At 40.9% G+C, this 15,421-nt stretch overlaps 1 protein-coding gene across 3 annotated transcripts in view; it reads right to left on the bottom strand.

Moving 5' to 3' along the window:
- Positions 1–2,267: 2,267 nt before the first annotated feature.
- ARB2A (ARB2 cotranscriptional regulator A) overlaps positions 2,268–15,421 on the bottom strand; it is a 546,123-nt gene continuing 532,969 nt past the window's right edge. For all 3 annotated transcript variants that reach the window (XM_083151791.1, XM_083151789.1, XM_083151790.1), the window contains one exon: positions 2,268–9,112. In XM_083151791.1, the coding sequence (XP_083007917.1) occupies positions 8,970–9,112 (143 nt within the window). In that variant the 3' untranslated portion in view covers positions 2,268–8,969. The remainder of the gene's footprint in view (positions 9,113–15,421) is intronic.

Raw genomic sequence — 15,421 nt, 5'->3', positions numbered from 1 at the left:
GTATCAGTACTGGTCCTTTGTTAGCCCTTATTGGTAGGAGATTACTTAAATTATGTGTCACTGGTTCATTCAATATGTTGCCAGTTGTACCTTACAAGTTTTCAAATGCTAAACGGCGATGTTATAGTCACCCCCCTTTCCCTTAATAGGGAAGGTTGGTGCAATTTATTTCTAAGATTATTATACCCAAATCAGTGCCAGATTAAGCCTTTGGGGGGCCCGGGGCACTTTAGACAGGGGGGCCCCCTTGCACTTGTCATTACTGGCTGCAAACTGCATGGGGGAATATTACACTGTCAAAACACAGAGTAAAGGCAGTATAAACTTGGTCAATGGGTAACTTCAGGGGATATATATATATATATATATATATATACACACATACATACCACATGAAAAGCCTGTGTTTGTCCCTCTGCACCTTACTCTTTAGGAGACCTCACAGTCCCAGTGCTGCCTCTGATTAAAAACCCTCCAATGACTAGGCTGCTGCTGCTGTTATCCATGGGCCTGAGAAGCATGTAATGAGCTCCACCAATCAGAACTCAGCACAAACGTCTCAGTCTCTGCCCTCTGGTGCAAAGTGTCATAGGACTTAGTCAACTCCCAGTGATGCACTGCACACTTGGCTCCCAATGCTCAGCACCATTAATCATTGTCACATTGCCAGATAGGTGAAGCTGCAGCACTACCTCACTCCCATGCACAAAACCTTTAGCTAAAAAAAAAAAACATGCCAACCACAGGGGGCCCCTAGCTAGAGGGGGGCCCAGGGGCACTGACCCCTTGTGCCCCCATTATAATCCAGCCCTGCCCACAATAGGAGCGAAAATTTGCAAATATAGATTCTGTTTGTATGAAACAGGTTGGCAAGCAGCAAGAAGAAAGTCTCCTTTTCTATTTGCTTAGTGGTATAATACGTGGTGAAATTGCCGCTCAATGTGGTCAAACAGTTAGGAAGCAGGGGATCACGGTGTTAGGTATCATGTACCGTGCCTCTCCTGCCGGATGGACTTGTTTAAGTGTAGAGTCCTCCAGACAGAATGACCTGCGGTGAAGTGCCGCTGATGCTGTTACACATCTAAGGAGCAGGGGGTTGCGGTGCTGAGTTTCATACACCGCGCCTCTCCTGTCTGGACTCGTTTGGGTATAGAGCCCTCTGATATGCCACTAGTAGAAAAACAGATCAAAATCACAATATATCAGGGAGGGGGAGCGGGGAGACACAACCATGGAGTATGTGTTCATGTAAATGTACAGTTTTGTGGTTTGTCACAGCAGTTTAAAGGTCTGGGGCCCACCAGATTGAGAATGGCTTCCAAACAGGTCTAGGGAGGTAGAAATCGCACCGATTTTTGTGTGGGTTCTGCCTATATTTGATATGGTGCCGTCCAAGTGAGGCTACTTCTAGAATTCTTCCCAGATCACTTATAGTTCCAAAACCACCCTTGCCCACAGCTCTTCTCACTCATCATCATTCATCTCCACCAACGGTAGTCCGCCCGTTGTAGTACCAGGACAACGTCTTTGCTTCCCATTTCATCTGTATTGTGTGCTGCTCATGTTACATGTGCTTTGGTTTAGTTTTTCAGTTACTATAATGTTTAATTCTGTGTTCCCTGTATAGTTCGAATGTGTTCCATATGTCCGGTGCTGCAAACCACTACTCTAAAAAATATAGTAACAATAATAACAAATGTCAACAACATAACTTTCTAGCCTATCAACAAGAGACAGAGGAGAGATAAATGCATGGTAGCACAAGCAACGTAAGACAGAACAATGTAAAAAACAATGAGATATAAGAATAGAACAAGAATAAGATATGTACAAGAATGATATTTAGTTTATAGGGACATAGTAAAAGAAAATATCGAAGAAAATAAACAAAAGTCAGACATTGAACAAGTCTATGAGAGGAATATGACCTGTGATATATATATATATATATATATATATATATATATATATTCATAACATCCACAGATGGTGGGATTAATATCACTAGCAGACTACGTTTTCACCTGTTATTGCTGTAGATCAGGATAGGAACATATCCAGAATATAATAAGGAGTGTGATATAATAAGGAGTGTGACAGATAGAAATCTGAACCATACCATAACTCAGTTTAAAATATTATTTCTTATACATGCAGCACTACATTCCCTTCATGTTGCCTTTATTATGAATAACGTACTTTCCTGAGGTCCTTCATAAATAAGGGATTATGGCACGGAACCAATGAAAAAGCAGGTACACATCATATTACAAGAGCAAATGTTTATTTATTTAGTGTAAACAGAAATATACACTATAGGAACTTCTTTTGGTGCTTTACAAATTGAAACATAAGCAAATACCACAAATCAGTCAGGAGCATGAAGAAGGGACAATACAAAAGGGCTGTATTTAAAATAACATTCAGTCATTTGTACAGATTTCTCATCAAACTGTAAAAGCCAACCAAAATGGGCATTTTTGGCACTTTAAATGTGAACCTATCTATCACTGCCTTGGAATTTCCTGGTAGAGTGTATATTCTGTAAACAAAATAATATATGGCATGTTTTACAGCAAAGCAAATGTCTATGAGAGAACCTGCAGCGTGTGTCCAGGTAAAAGCTACATCAGCATGTATATACTGTAGAGGGTGTTATCTACCTGTTGGCAAAGTGTATTGTGGCCTACGCACATAGAGATTTTGCTGAGCGATCTGAGTGATGCTAGATCGCTCAGCAAGATCGTTCAGCAAATAACCCTGCACAGCGATATGTCAGTGCAAGTGTTCTTTGCTGAGAACACTGGATCTTAATCGCCGGACAATAGCAATATGCGGGGCCTCACATCGCTATGAACCCCTACGGAGCAATTTCAGGGCCTTTTCTAAGCGATCTAGTCAAATTAAGTCAGGTCGCTTAGAAAATGCCCTGATATCACTCCCTGTGTAGGCCCCATAAGTTTCAGCTATCTGTCATGATATAACATCCATTGTGTTAATAAAGGAGTACAGTCCCAACTAATCAACATTAATCATACCTTATAGTAACAATTTATTTATATATATATATATATATATATATATATATATATATATACACGAAAAAAAAAAAAAAGAACTTGACAGTGGAAGCATTTATTCCAGTGTGCGGAGATGCAGGCAAGTTTTACGCAAACAAACATAATCCGTCTTGCAGTGACATTGCAGGTTATACCGCCAAACTTTTTACCCAATTGCTATGATATGGATAATGCGAGTCATTCTGCTCTCTTTGCTGCTATTTAGCAAATAATACAGGCTAAATATTCCTTATCAGAAATGCTCGGGACCAGAAGCATTATGGATTATTAGGATTCCGGAATGTTTTTGTGTATGAACAGAACTGTTCTTGAGAACAGGACCCAGGTGTGAACACATAATGCATTTATGTTGTATTTACGTTGCCTATACTGCTTATAATGGGCCTGATTCATCTTGGATCACATATGCGTTACATTGGCCATAGTGTCCCCTTTGTGACTGTACCCCGAGAAAGCCTAACCTTACTCAGGCTACCTGTTTTAGCCTGGCTTACACAGTCCTTGGCCAGTCAAGTCCCAAAAAATGGGAGCGCCACACCCATTTCCAGAAATGCCGGCTAACCCCCTCCCCGCGAATACCACGGTCTGTCAATCTAATAGAGGTGTTTGGATTCTGTGCAGAACCCAATCATCAGGCATAATACAGGTTGAGTTGCTCATGCACGCACAGCTGTAGCTGCTTGCCCCCATGTACCCCTCATCCTCTGCCGTTACTACTGGGACTGGGTTAGATTATAAAAAGCCCCATCAGTGCCTTCAGCATGCACTGTCCTTATTTTGATTGTGAGGGGGAGGGGGCACCAATTCCATTTGCTGGTGAAGGGCACCAAATGTGTTGTTACGGCTCTGGTAAAAACTATTTAAACAACTGAGATGGGAACTAATCTCGCCCAGCTAATAATCACAAATCCATTTCATGATGTAGCCATTTTTGTAACACTGTAGATACATGTTGCACAGGGATTTTGTACACATAGGAGACTGTGCAGACAGTGATATTTTAGTTAATAGTAACCTCAGTTATACAGATGTACCTGTCTGTGCCAACTGAGAGAGGAGCGCAGTGTCTCAGCATACGCTGTGGATAGTGAGATCCTCACCGTCATCTGTGACGGATTATGGCTTTGGAAAGTAACATTATTTTCAGAAATGAATAACATACAAACACATACCTCAAAATTATTACTATATAAAAAAATCCTGTGGCCTAATTTTCACCTTGTGATACTTTTTATGTATTTTTACCATGTCTAATATTGACAGTGTCGTGGCAGCACTACAGTGGCTCTTCAAGACTCAAGCGGGATTGTGTTGAGTGACGTCCAGCATTTAAGGTCAAAATGGCCGGTGAAACAGACTGAAGACAAAAAAAACCCACCATTTTGATTTTTCTCCATTAAAGACTACCAGATTTACTAAGCGATGGTTTATGAAACCGCTGCATCATGGATTTCAAAATGTCCTCTTCAAGGCAATTTTTTGTAAAGTGACGCATGGTTTCTAGAGCCTTTTAATATATACAGATTTTTGTTTAAGCCTTGCCTTATATTTTCCACTAACCAGACCTAGGCTTTTTTGGCTGGCGGCACTATAGCATGGGGAATTTACTGAGCGGAATACCTCTGCCCTAGTGTTCACCAGCCTTAAGCCAATCAACAATGTCCATTATGGACAAGTCTTCCATCTAAAGGTTTACATAGATACCTGATGCACAACCTAATGTAATGGACGCTGTGCCTTGAAACAAAGCTTTCTAAATCTAGACCAGTGGGTGCTGCCCTTATTATTCCTATAGTGAAAGAAAGCTTACGAGCAGGGCCATTCCTACCATTTTGATTGTCTGTAACTACCCAGTTTGTTTGATCATATATATATATATATATATATATATATATATATATATATATAAAAGTGTGTGTGTGTATAATGTTCTAAATGTTCGCAGCAGGCTTCAATGGACGACTCAATGTCAGGACATGCTGGCATTTGTGGTTCTACAAGTACAACATATTCCAAGAGCCATTAAACTCGGAGATGGATTGTTGGGGCCTTTATCCGTCCTGTAATGAATCAGTAAGTAAAGCATTATGTTATGTATATCTGTACTGTCACTGTTTAACTGTTACCTAACTGGCTGTTGCACAGCAATCCAAATCTAATTCCTAGTATATGCAAGTATACCTGGCCAATAAAGCAGATTCTGATTATTTCTACTATTACTTTATAATTATTACCACATCAACCGCAGTCTATGGGCTTTGGAAGAGCCCTAATGCTGTAAGCAAGCAGGGGGTTATATTGTGTGTTGGGGACATTGATTTCCCTGGGGGAAAAGTTGTTTGGAACTAAGGCCATGTTACCACAGAGTCTTTGTCCCGCCTGCTATAGAGCCATCCTCACTGGTAATATACAGTATAGTGCTGGTTGCACTACTATCCTGTAACACCAGTGAGGAAGAGGGTGATGCAGACATGCTGTGTGCAATATCAAAGTCAAGACCAGTAAATATACCATTCAGTACCAGAGAACTTACCCTGCTATCCTGGGTTAATGATGGCAGTTATTTAGATTTTAAAACAGGCAGGAACCCAACTGATCAGTTCACCAGTATGAGAATCCCGCCACTCAATGCTTTACTGAACGATGCTTATAAAGAGCATATTTTACTGAGTGTGTTTGACAGACTTCGGCCCATATGTAACTGTCTGCGGGCACCGGAACAAATCTGGCAATATAGATGCTAGATTTAAATGGCAAATTAGTTGTAAGGAAAAAAACACCTGGTATCACCACTTGGAATCTAGTGGCTACTGTACATACCAGTGCCGGCACGCTGCAGGATGTTACATTTGGGCCGAATGTAGGCACTGACAGAAATGGGAGTCATTTTACCATATTCACATCTCAATAACATCATTCTGAATTTTACTCCACCTGCATAATTTTTTGGAACGGAGGTTTCAAAATTGTAATTTCTAATACTTTAATTAGTATTTATGAATTATTTAGGATCCTGGTATAAAATTAGTCCAAATAATGGGCTGTTTCATCATGTTACCTTTTTTTTCCTTAAATAATCGTAAACAAAAACCAAGTTTCAGGTAAAACTGCCACCCTCTGTATAGTGACCTTTTCCTTATAATTATAACCTTGCAGTTCCTCCCTCCTGCCTGGGGTGTCACTCTCTGCTGTGGTATTTCTACAACAGTCTGGTTTTTATATCAACATTGAGATACAAATCAGACTGTTCTTGAAGCACCACATCAGACAGCGACACCCCAGGCAAGAAGGAGGAACTACAAGGATTTTACAAGGAGCATGGGGCTAGAACAAACACTAATACTCTAAAACATAAAACCGATCACGAAAAAATCCCACAATAATGCTGCAAAGCAACATGTTATACACTATTCAATTACCATTCAAAACAAAGTGGGGAGCCAAAGGGTTCAATAAATCTGTCACTTATTGAAGGAAACAAACTATTTGAAATAAAGTTTAAGTTTGAACTCTAATGGGGGTGCACATAAACTATAGGTTTGTAATGCGTAGATTATAGTTGTAGCCATACAGTCTATAGGACACCATAGAGGAGGCTAGTGTCATTTTACTATTCTACAACGCTTATTCAATCTATGAAAGACTTTTTACATTTCCTGAAAGAAGAAAAAGCGTAAGAAATGTATAGAACAGTAGTTCCCGATCTGATTGCGGTGGCACTCTGGAGTGCCACAGGGCACTTTCAGGGGTAACCTGCATTGATGGTCATGTCACATAATTTATGGTCACTGTAACCAAAACAAAACAACATTGCTGGTGGCTGCTATTGATAAACTATGGACAAGTTAATCTTATCCCTCACCAGATGACAAATGACAAAAGACACACAATTTACTGAATTTAATATATTTTTTTTTTAGAATTTCTCAATAAGAAAACATTTGGCCAAGGGGTGATGTGAAAAAATTCTAATATTCTAGGCTGTCGTGATTAAAAATGTTTGGGAACCATTGGTATAGACCAGGGGTAGCCAGCTCCAGTCCTCGAGAGCTACCAACAGTAAACGTTTTCCATGTCTCCTCACAGAATCACAAGTGAAGTAATTAGCTCCACTTGTGGATCTTTTAAAATGTGTCAGTCAGTAATGAGTGCACCTGTGTACCTGCGAGGTGAGCTGGAAAACGTGAACTGTTGGTAGCTCTCAAGGACTGGAGTTGGCTACCCGTGGTATAGATTATGCCACACAGGTGTTGTGTGCAGAATGCTATAGTACATCCCGCTGTTCTCAGCAAAGCACTGCCAACCCAAATTCCCAATCACAGAATTTTGTAGCAAGAATGCTCCACATTTGCTCCTACTGGGACAATTCTCTTTGGCCTATTCTGGATCAGCAACATGTGTTAGGGCCATTGAATACAGATGTTTATTGGCCACCAGGCGCTACTGTCAAATAATAATCTGCACCCTGTTGTATAGACAATACTGTCCTGGAAGGTGTAACTACTGGTGTGTTCTCATCCCAAACTCCTGGGCCAGTCTCTACAAATGCTACATTATGGCAGAGGATTTCCATCCACTGTAAAGACTAATATGTGTAATGTCAGCATAAATCCCACTGAATGTTCTGTTAGTAAAATGGTCATTCAGATGCTTTCTCTGTAATCTGCATCAGACATAACAACATTGAACGCTGAAACACATATCAACCCTCTACTGGGGTCAACTGCATTTGTATTTAATAAAAGGCAGATTGTATCGAAAATAAGTTTTTTTTCTGCTTCATTTTAAATATCTAAAACCAAAACAACACAACATATAGCTCCCATAAAAATATCCCATAAGAGGAGCACTGTTAAAAGAAATAGGCCAATTTAATCACCTACACCTAAATATAGAAGAAAAAAAAAAGTAATTCAGAATCTGACCTATATCATTTGTACTAGTGCGCAGGTGAGAAAATGTAAACACTTTCATTAAAAATACTGGTTTTAAGAATAATTACACTTATTGGAAAAAAGTATTTGGACTTAAAAATAATCCTATCTAGCAAGTTATGTTTTTCTGACTTTTTTTTTTTTTTGCGTGCATGGTTCACAGTGTTTGTAATCAAGAGAATAATCGTATTTCTGCCTGTGAGTATATGCTGCCCAGTAACAGTATTTAAAAAAAAAAATTGTATTCATTATTCTACCAACTGAACAAGAAAAAGCGCAAGGAGTTAACACTTCATTGCTGTGAAAACTTCTTTCAAATCAAGTTCTCACTGGGAAGCGTTTCCTTTTGTCATGGAAATGTTCTTATATTTCTGGGGTGCACAGCTTACTGAATGGACACTAGCACATAAGGATTTAACTTTAACATTATACAAAAATAATATAAAACAAACATGCTTATGCTTGGCCTAGAATGGGGAAGGAGACGCGACTGTTTATCTTCCATAGTGTAAAGGCATTGAGGAGCCGGCCAGCACACTAAGCGTTAAACAGGGCAGGCCGTAGAGGTAAAAACGTAAGCAGGTCCAGGGCTCTGGAGGAGCAGACCAACCATGGCATCCACTCACAGTGTAGGGCTACGTCAGAGCAATTAGACTTGCACCATGCTGTACTGAGCAGGGCTGCTGTCAGCCTTAATCTGCGCTCTGATGACCAGCATGGGATCCACACAGCAGACCACAGGAAGCACAACCGGTGAACCCATATTGCTTTGACAGTTGCACTCATCTAGAAATAATGCAAAACGCTATTTAAATGTATACATCTTGACCCTGTGCTCTAGGAAGAAAACAATCTAATGAGGGGCTGGGAGACTGGGGAAACCAAATGTGGGGAGGGTAAGGGTGGGCCAGCATGATCACCCAGACTCCATTAGTTTTTTTTTTTTTTTATGTTATTACAATTCTTCATTCTTAATTCTGTTGGAGCGCCTGGTAGATACTGTCTTGTTTTTTGCATTCTTGGCTTCCAGGGCTTCAGTGAAGAACTTGAAGATGGAGGAGAAGCTTTTCCAAGAAGTCAGCTCATGGCGCTCCGTTCCTGGGGAGAGAAGACAGAAAAGCAGTGACTGACGGGGTGTGCGTGGGTGAGAGCGTGTCTTGGGTGGTGGTAAGGTACACACGCGCGCGCGCACACACACACACACACAGTAAGATTTTACCAGCACTCTCCACTCTTATCTATCAAATGTGTCCTAGTATCTTAACCAGTGATGGCTAACCTTGACACTCCAGCTGTTGTTGAACTACACATCCCAGCATGCCCTCCTACAGCTTTACTATTTGGCCATGCTAAAACCGATGCAGGGCATGCTGGGATGTGTAGTTCAACAGCAGCTGGAGTGTCAAGGTTAGCCATCACTGATCTAAACACTACTGTATTTTAATAACCACTTCAATTACATGACAACAAACTCATAATAATTATTAGATGCATTTAATTTGCAGATGGTTTAAAAATGTGTAATTCATGAAGCGGTCTATGTGCTACGCCTTGCAGAGAGATCAAGTGAATGGAGAAAGTACCAGCCAAGCAACTTCTAACTGTCAATTTTTAAACACAGCCTGTAATATGGCAGTTAGGAGCTGATGGCTGATGATTTACCTTTTTAGCTACATTATTTCACTCCAGGGCTTAGTAAATAGACTTCTTTAAGCCTTAAACAGGTTTATATGCAAACTCCATAAATAATAGAGAATACATACATAATACAAAAACAAATGGGCTGTCCAGAAAATGTGTGAACATTTTGACTTAATACTAGAAATATTACCTCAGAAATTGAATTAATTGCTATGGGTTAAATCAACGTTAGCAAATTTCATAAATGTTCCCTATTGTCTCTATTACTGACACAATAAGTAATCTCCAGTCCATTTTAAATAAAATTATGATGAAGCATTATTGCTAGTACATTTTGGAAGTGATTAACTATATGGGAATATCATTTCCTTTTTCTAGCTGCTAAGAAATCACACCCGCTACCACCGAGCAGCATTACATACAAATGACTGAGCTGGTAAAATAGGTTAATGTAGCAACATTGGAAAATCATCTCTGTAACAATACCTTCTAAAGTGAAATCATACACCTTATTTACAAAAAGGTGCAAAGTGATAATTAAACGTAACCACCTTTAAAAGGAGCTGAAGTTTAGTAGAATTAACACCTTTCATAAATAAGGGAGGCTATTAATTGTGTCAGCTTTTGCAGCCAGAGGTGTCATCTTAACTTGTCATTAGGAGGGCTCCGTGTCTCAAGGATAAAGTTGGATAAGAGGCAGCCGGTAGATTGGCAGGGAGCCATACTGTATACTGTCACAGAGATCACAAATGACTGGCACTTTAGCAGACACACACAGGTGCTAACAGTTTACATGGCAACACTCACACGGCATCAGGCAGGCTGTACTGTTATACAGGGCTGGAAACTTTTGTTTATGATATATATATATATATATATATATATATATATATTTAACTTTTAATTAAAAAACATAGAACACAGTAATAACTCATCCTCCTTCTTGACAGACCTATGTAATGATTTACAATGTTAAGCCAGCCATACATCTACAGATCGATTGTCAGATTGGGCTGGTTGGAACAAAATCTTGGTAATGGATGAGAGCAATTGACAGTTGACCATTTGCTTTGAAATGCTGGAAAACTGCCAAAAACGGTCATTTAGATATTACCAGGCTTTTGTTCCAACCAGCCCAATCTGACAATCAATCTGTACATGTATGGCCACCCTAAGATGAAGTAATTTATTTTTCTAAGGTTATGCCAGAGCCTTCTGCACTTATAGTCATAGTGAGAGCTGGACTGCCTTCCACGTACTACCGCTTACCCTACAAGCAGAGTGCTACCAGAGATAGATAAAGGATCAGCCAATCAGCTCTTCACCTTTTTTAAACACAGCTGGTAAAGGAGGCCATACACCAGAACCATCTCAGGCCCGAAAACACAATTTCAACGGGTCGTGCTATTGATTGTGTGCACATTGTGAGGAACATCGGTATGATGCGTGGTCCTGTGGGTCGATAGGTCGATCCTCAGATCATACGTGCTACATGTATGATCCATCGGCTTTATATGCTGTTATAAGCAGATCATATGTGCTTTTAAAGCACAAACAATCACTCTTACAATCGCTCTTATGACCTGCTTATGGTCGTTCTGATGTATGTATGTATGCAGGTTGTTCTGATGGGGAGGTGGGGAGTTTGACTGGGAAGCTTTTGCCCTTCTGCTCCACGGGAGGTTTCTGTCCTCCCTGAGCTCGCCTTAGGGCACCTGCATTACGGTTTGACAGGTGTACCGCCCCATTCAAACTCCCCACCTGCCACCAGCTTTACATAGCAGTTAGGAGCTGATTGGATGGTGCTTTATTTCTTTTCCCTTTACCTTTCTCCAAGGTTTAGGAAATAGACCCCGTTGGTACAAAGTATATCCTGTGGACGGTTCACCGGGCACTTTATAAATAAAACATAATAATATTTTATTTATTTTTTTCTATTGGAATAAAGGATCACCCAATCCAGGAGTCTCAATATCGTTAATTACATAGTCCCTTACCACTGCCTTTACATTCAAGCAAGGTGGCCTCTAGAAGGGGGGGGGATAAACACTGTCCGGCCTGAAATGTTGTATCTGCTCTGCTAAACAAGACATGTCGGCGCCTCTTCCAGCCTTTATTGGGCCTATGCAAACCTATGCGTATGTACCCAACACAGAAGAGGGCACATTAAGGCACATATGAACAATAATTGCCCTGGACTGTAATAATTATTCTAATGTTAATATTAAAATGGACTATTTACAGAAGCAAAAAAGTCACAATCAACACCAAATAGATATTTAAATACAATCATGTACAACAAACTGCCGCCGGCAAATCCAAAAAGACACTAGAAAGAAAGCCTTTTATTACTGCATCGTTGTGCTAATTTTCTTCCTTCCCCGTGCATTGTAAATCACACACCATAAGGAGCTGCCGGGGATGTGTGTATCACCACACTCTGTATGGCATCTGGCTTGTGAACACCACTCACCAGCAGGGCCGATCCGAGGAAGGCTGAGTAGTTAGTATGTCACAGCCTCAGCTGCTCGCAACCATTCATCCCCCTTCTGCTCCGAGAAAAAGAAATATATATATATATATTGCTCTGCAGCCATGTTTCACTGCTATAAGATCAACCTCAGATCTGTCTCTTTTGCCCACTCGCTGCTGAAAGAAGAAGCCTGTGAACCATTCGGCAGAAATAGCCATGGGTTAAATAATAAATGCATAAACGACATGCACAAGCTTAGCACAGAAGCAGAATCGCACCACCTGCTTCATCAGTTCCAGCAAATTTATTCAAAGGGGGAGATAGGTCATAGGTCTGCGGAGCATGTGTGTCTGAGCCCTTCAGTCATCTGCAAACAGCACAGTGTCTATGATACAGCGGGGCCGTTATTCATCTCTTACACTCATAAAAGGAGGTTTGTCGTGCCAACTTTCCCCTATGGATATACAATAGGCAGATATGCCAGCGAGAGGGTTCCCCGCAAGTGCCCCTCAGTCCAAAATGCATGTCGCAAGAGGCCCATGAGTAAGAAAGGAGAATAAGAAAATAAAGTTGACCATAAAGTAAAACACGGTTTCTGATCCCATCATTGCACATGTTTTATACTACAACACTGTTAATGTTAATTCCTTATTCTGTAATAGTAGGTCATTGCTATGGTTACCCTACAATGGTGCAACACTTCTCTTTTCCCTTCAGCTATTCGCTCAGTGCTGGTAACCACTTTTGTTGCCTAGCAACAGTTTTGTGACAATATCACAATCTGGGAGAACAACAATGAAGACATTTCTCGCAGCGGCGTTAGGTGGAGATGGGAGAAATGAGGGCAGAACACACACACACACACACACACACACAAAACGACACAATCGTAGGGTTGGGAAATGAAAGTGGGCTGGTCACAACCAAGACGGGTAACAAAGGGTGGGGGAAAACATTTTATTGTCAATAGTAAATTATGAGTGATGCTCAACACAATTAGGGCATCAGCAATTAAAATATGAATTGATGATTTTTTGCAGGTGTGAAGTGGCTATTTCATCATTTCATTCTAACATCATGAAGCCAAATTGAAGAAAAAAAAAAGCTTTTTGGAAATTGCAAATAATGATAATACTTGTATAACATCTTTAAGTCTCTACAAAGCTTTGCACATTTGGATAGTGCAATGGATTTCTATTCTTTGTTGCAATATTGCACTAGTACAACATTTTGCAACTAGTGTGACATGACACAACTAGTTCCTGGCGCAGGCTGGACCCCTCCATTGGGTCGGCAGCATTGTTATATACTGGCCATAATGTCCGCCACTTATATACATTGCTACTGCTTATAAATGAGCAGATTCGCCTGCACAGTTGAAACACACAGCTTGAGAGCAGTAAGACGCCACACAGGTGAGGAGTACCAGTGCAAGCCTTGTGCTATATGTGGGGCAATATGTGCATTAATGAATGTCCTCAGTAGTAAAGGGGGTCCCTGCCCAAGCTAAGAGATGTGTTATAAATATCACTTTTTAAGTTTTTTACTAATGAAAGGTATGTATCCAATGATTGAGGAAGCTCAGCAGCATACAAGAGATGAATAAGTGTGAGGAAGGTATTACTGGTAATAGGGAGGATGTTTGTGCCTCCTTCATGGGGGTCACTCTCACTCTGGACTGGAGGAACCCCTGTAAGTACACACAGACAGATGTGTTGAGTGCAGACAGATAACCACGGTGCACGTATGACAAGAGGGGTTCTGAGCATCAAGCAGAGGATGTACAACTTTTGCATTGGCACTAGATGCCCCATCTCCATTGAGCGGTCCTATCTGGCAGAAGGTGGAACTACGGACCAGAAGCTGACAGCAGAGAGGCACAGAGAGAGTGGGGTACAGCCCTAAGGAGAATCAATAGCTGGAGAACATCTGGGATCCTACAGAGTAATATGTGTGTAATATAGATATATCTATCTCTCTATATATAGGAGGTATTTTTATATACACCATACCACACATATATACTAGATTTTGTTCCATCAATTCTGTTCTCTATTTGGACTAGTTTTTAATTGTAAAGAATCACCTGTATAGCATTCTGCTCCAGCCACACTGGTACAAAGTATTATGGGCCTGATTCAGCTAGATGGGATAAGCTAAGCTGCTCCGAGCTTAGCTTATGTGATCCCTAAGCAATGCTCATGCAGGAGGAGATGCATACGATGTTCCTCTGTGACTATAGCAAGAGTACGTTTGACCTTCCTCAGGTTTGCGGTCTCAAGCCGGCTTGCGAGGCCAAGGAAACTGCACCTTGTGGCTAAGTTTTTGAAAACAGGGGTGATACGCCCCCATTTCTGGAACCTCTGGCCGTCCCCAGCCCTCTCCATGAATGCCTTTTCCTGTCAATCAGGCAGAGGAGTTCCCTGCACTGCGCTGAGATCGCAGGACCCATACTCAGATCCCCACCATAGGGCATAATGCTGGCTGGATCCCTTTTGCGATGCAATCTAGTTTAGTCCATATATTCCTGGGACGGTGCATGCGGTTAGGATAACGCCAGGTATAGTACCTAGGTGGGGTTTTTTCTTTCCATAAAAATGTATTGTATACCATACAATATTGAGCCACCTGGATCTAGTGCCTGCAGCACTGCAGCGTGGTCCCCTTACCAGTTCACTACATAATGTAATACGGTACTTGTGTAGTTTCATGCTGGCGCCGTTAAACTACACAAGTACCTGTAATACAAAACAATTCTAACTTTGGAACCCAAATGGCTGTTATGAGACTCATTCTAAAATACTCATATGATGCTAGTTACATGAAACAATGACACCACTAAGAAGATTATAAGATACATATAATAGGTTTACCTGAATATACTGATGGTAATTAAATAAGAAGCCATTGGCCTCATTTAAAGTCTACCGCCGATGTGTAAAACTCACAGATATAGCGATTATGGAATGACTGCGCTTGTGCACGGATCATAGCATGTATGCGCAGGCCAAAGTAGCGACAGAATAGAGAATTGTATCTAATCGCAATTTGACTGACAGGAATTTGGTGTTTGGAGGTGGTAACCAGCCGTATTCTGAGAATGTCCGAAAAACGCAGACCGCCTTGATCAGCCGGTCTCTGTGGCAGAGTTGTGGCAGGGTAAGACTTTCTCACATTTGCACAGACTGGGAAAATCATTAGATTTACTCAGAAATAGTATAGATTTGCAGGAGAATAGCAATATTTTCGCAAATCACTCGCAGATTTGCATGGGGCGGGTTTTCTTTCTTTCT

The sequence above is a fragment of the Crinia signifera genome, chromosome 1 (assembly GCF_055691185.1).
Source record: "Crinia signifera chromosome 1, ASM5569118v1, whole genome shotgun sequence".
NCBI lineage: Eukaryota > Metazoa > Chordata > Amphibia > Anura > Myobatrachidae > Crinia > Crinia signifera.
The sequence above is the reverse complement of the archived record's forward strand: the minus strand, read 5'-3'. Positions and strand labels throughout refer to the sequence as shown.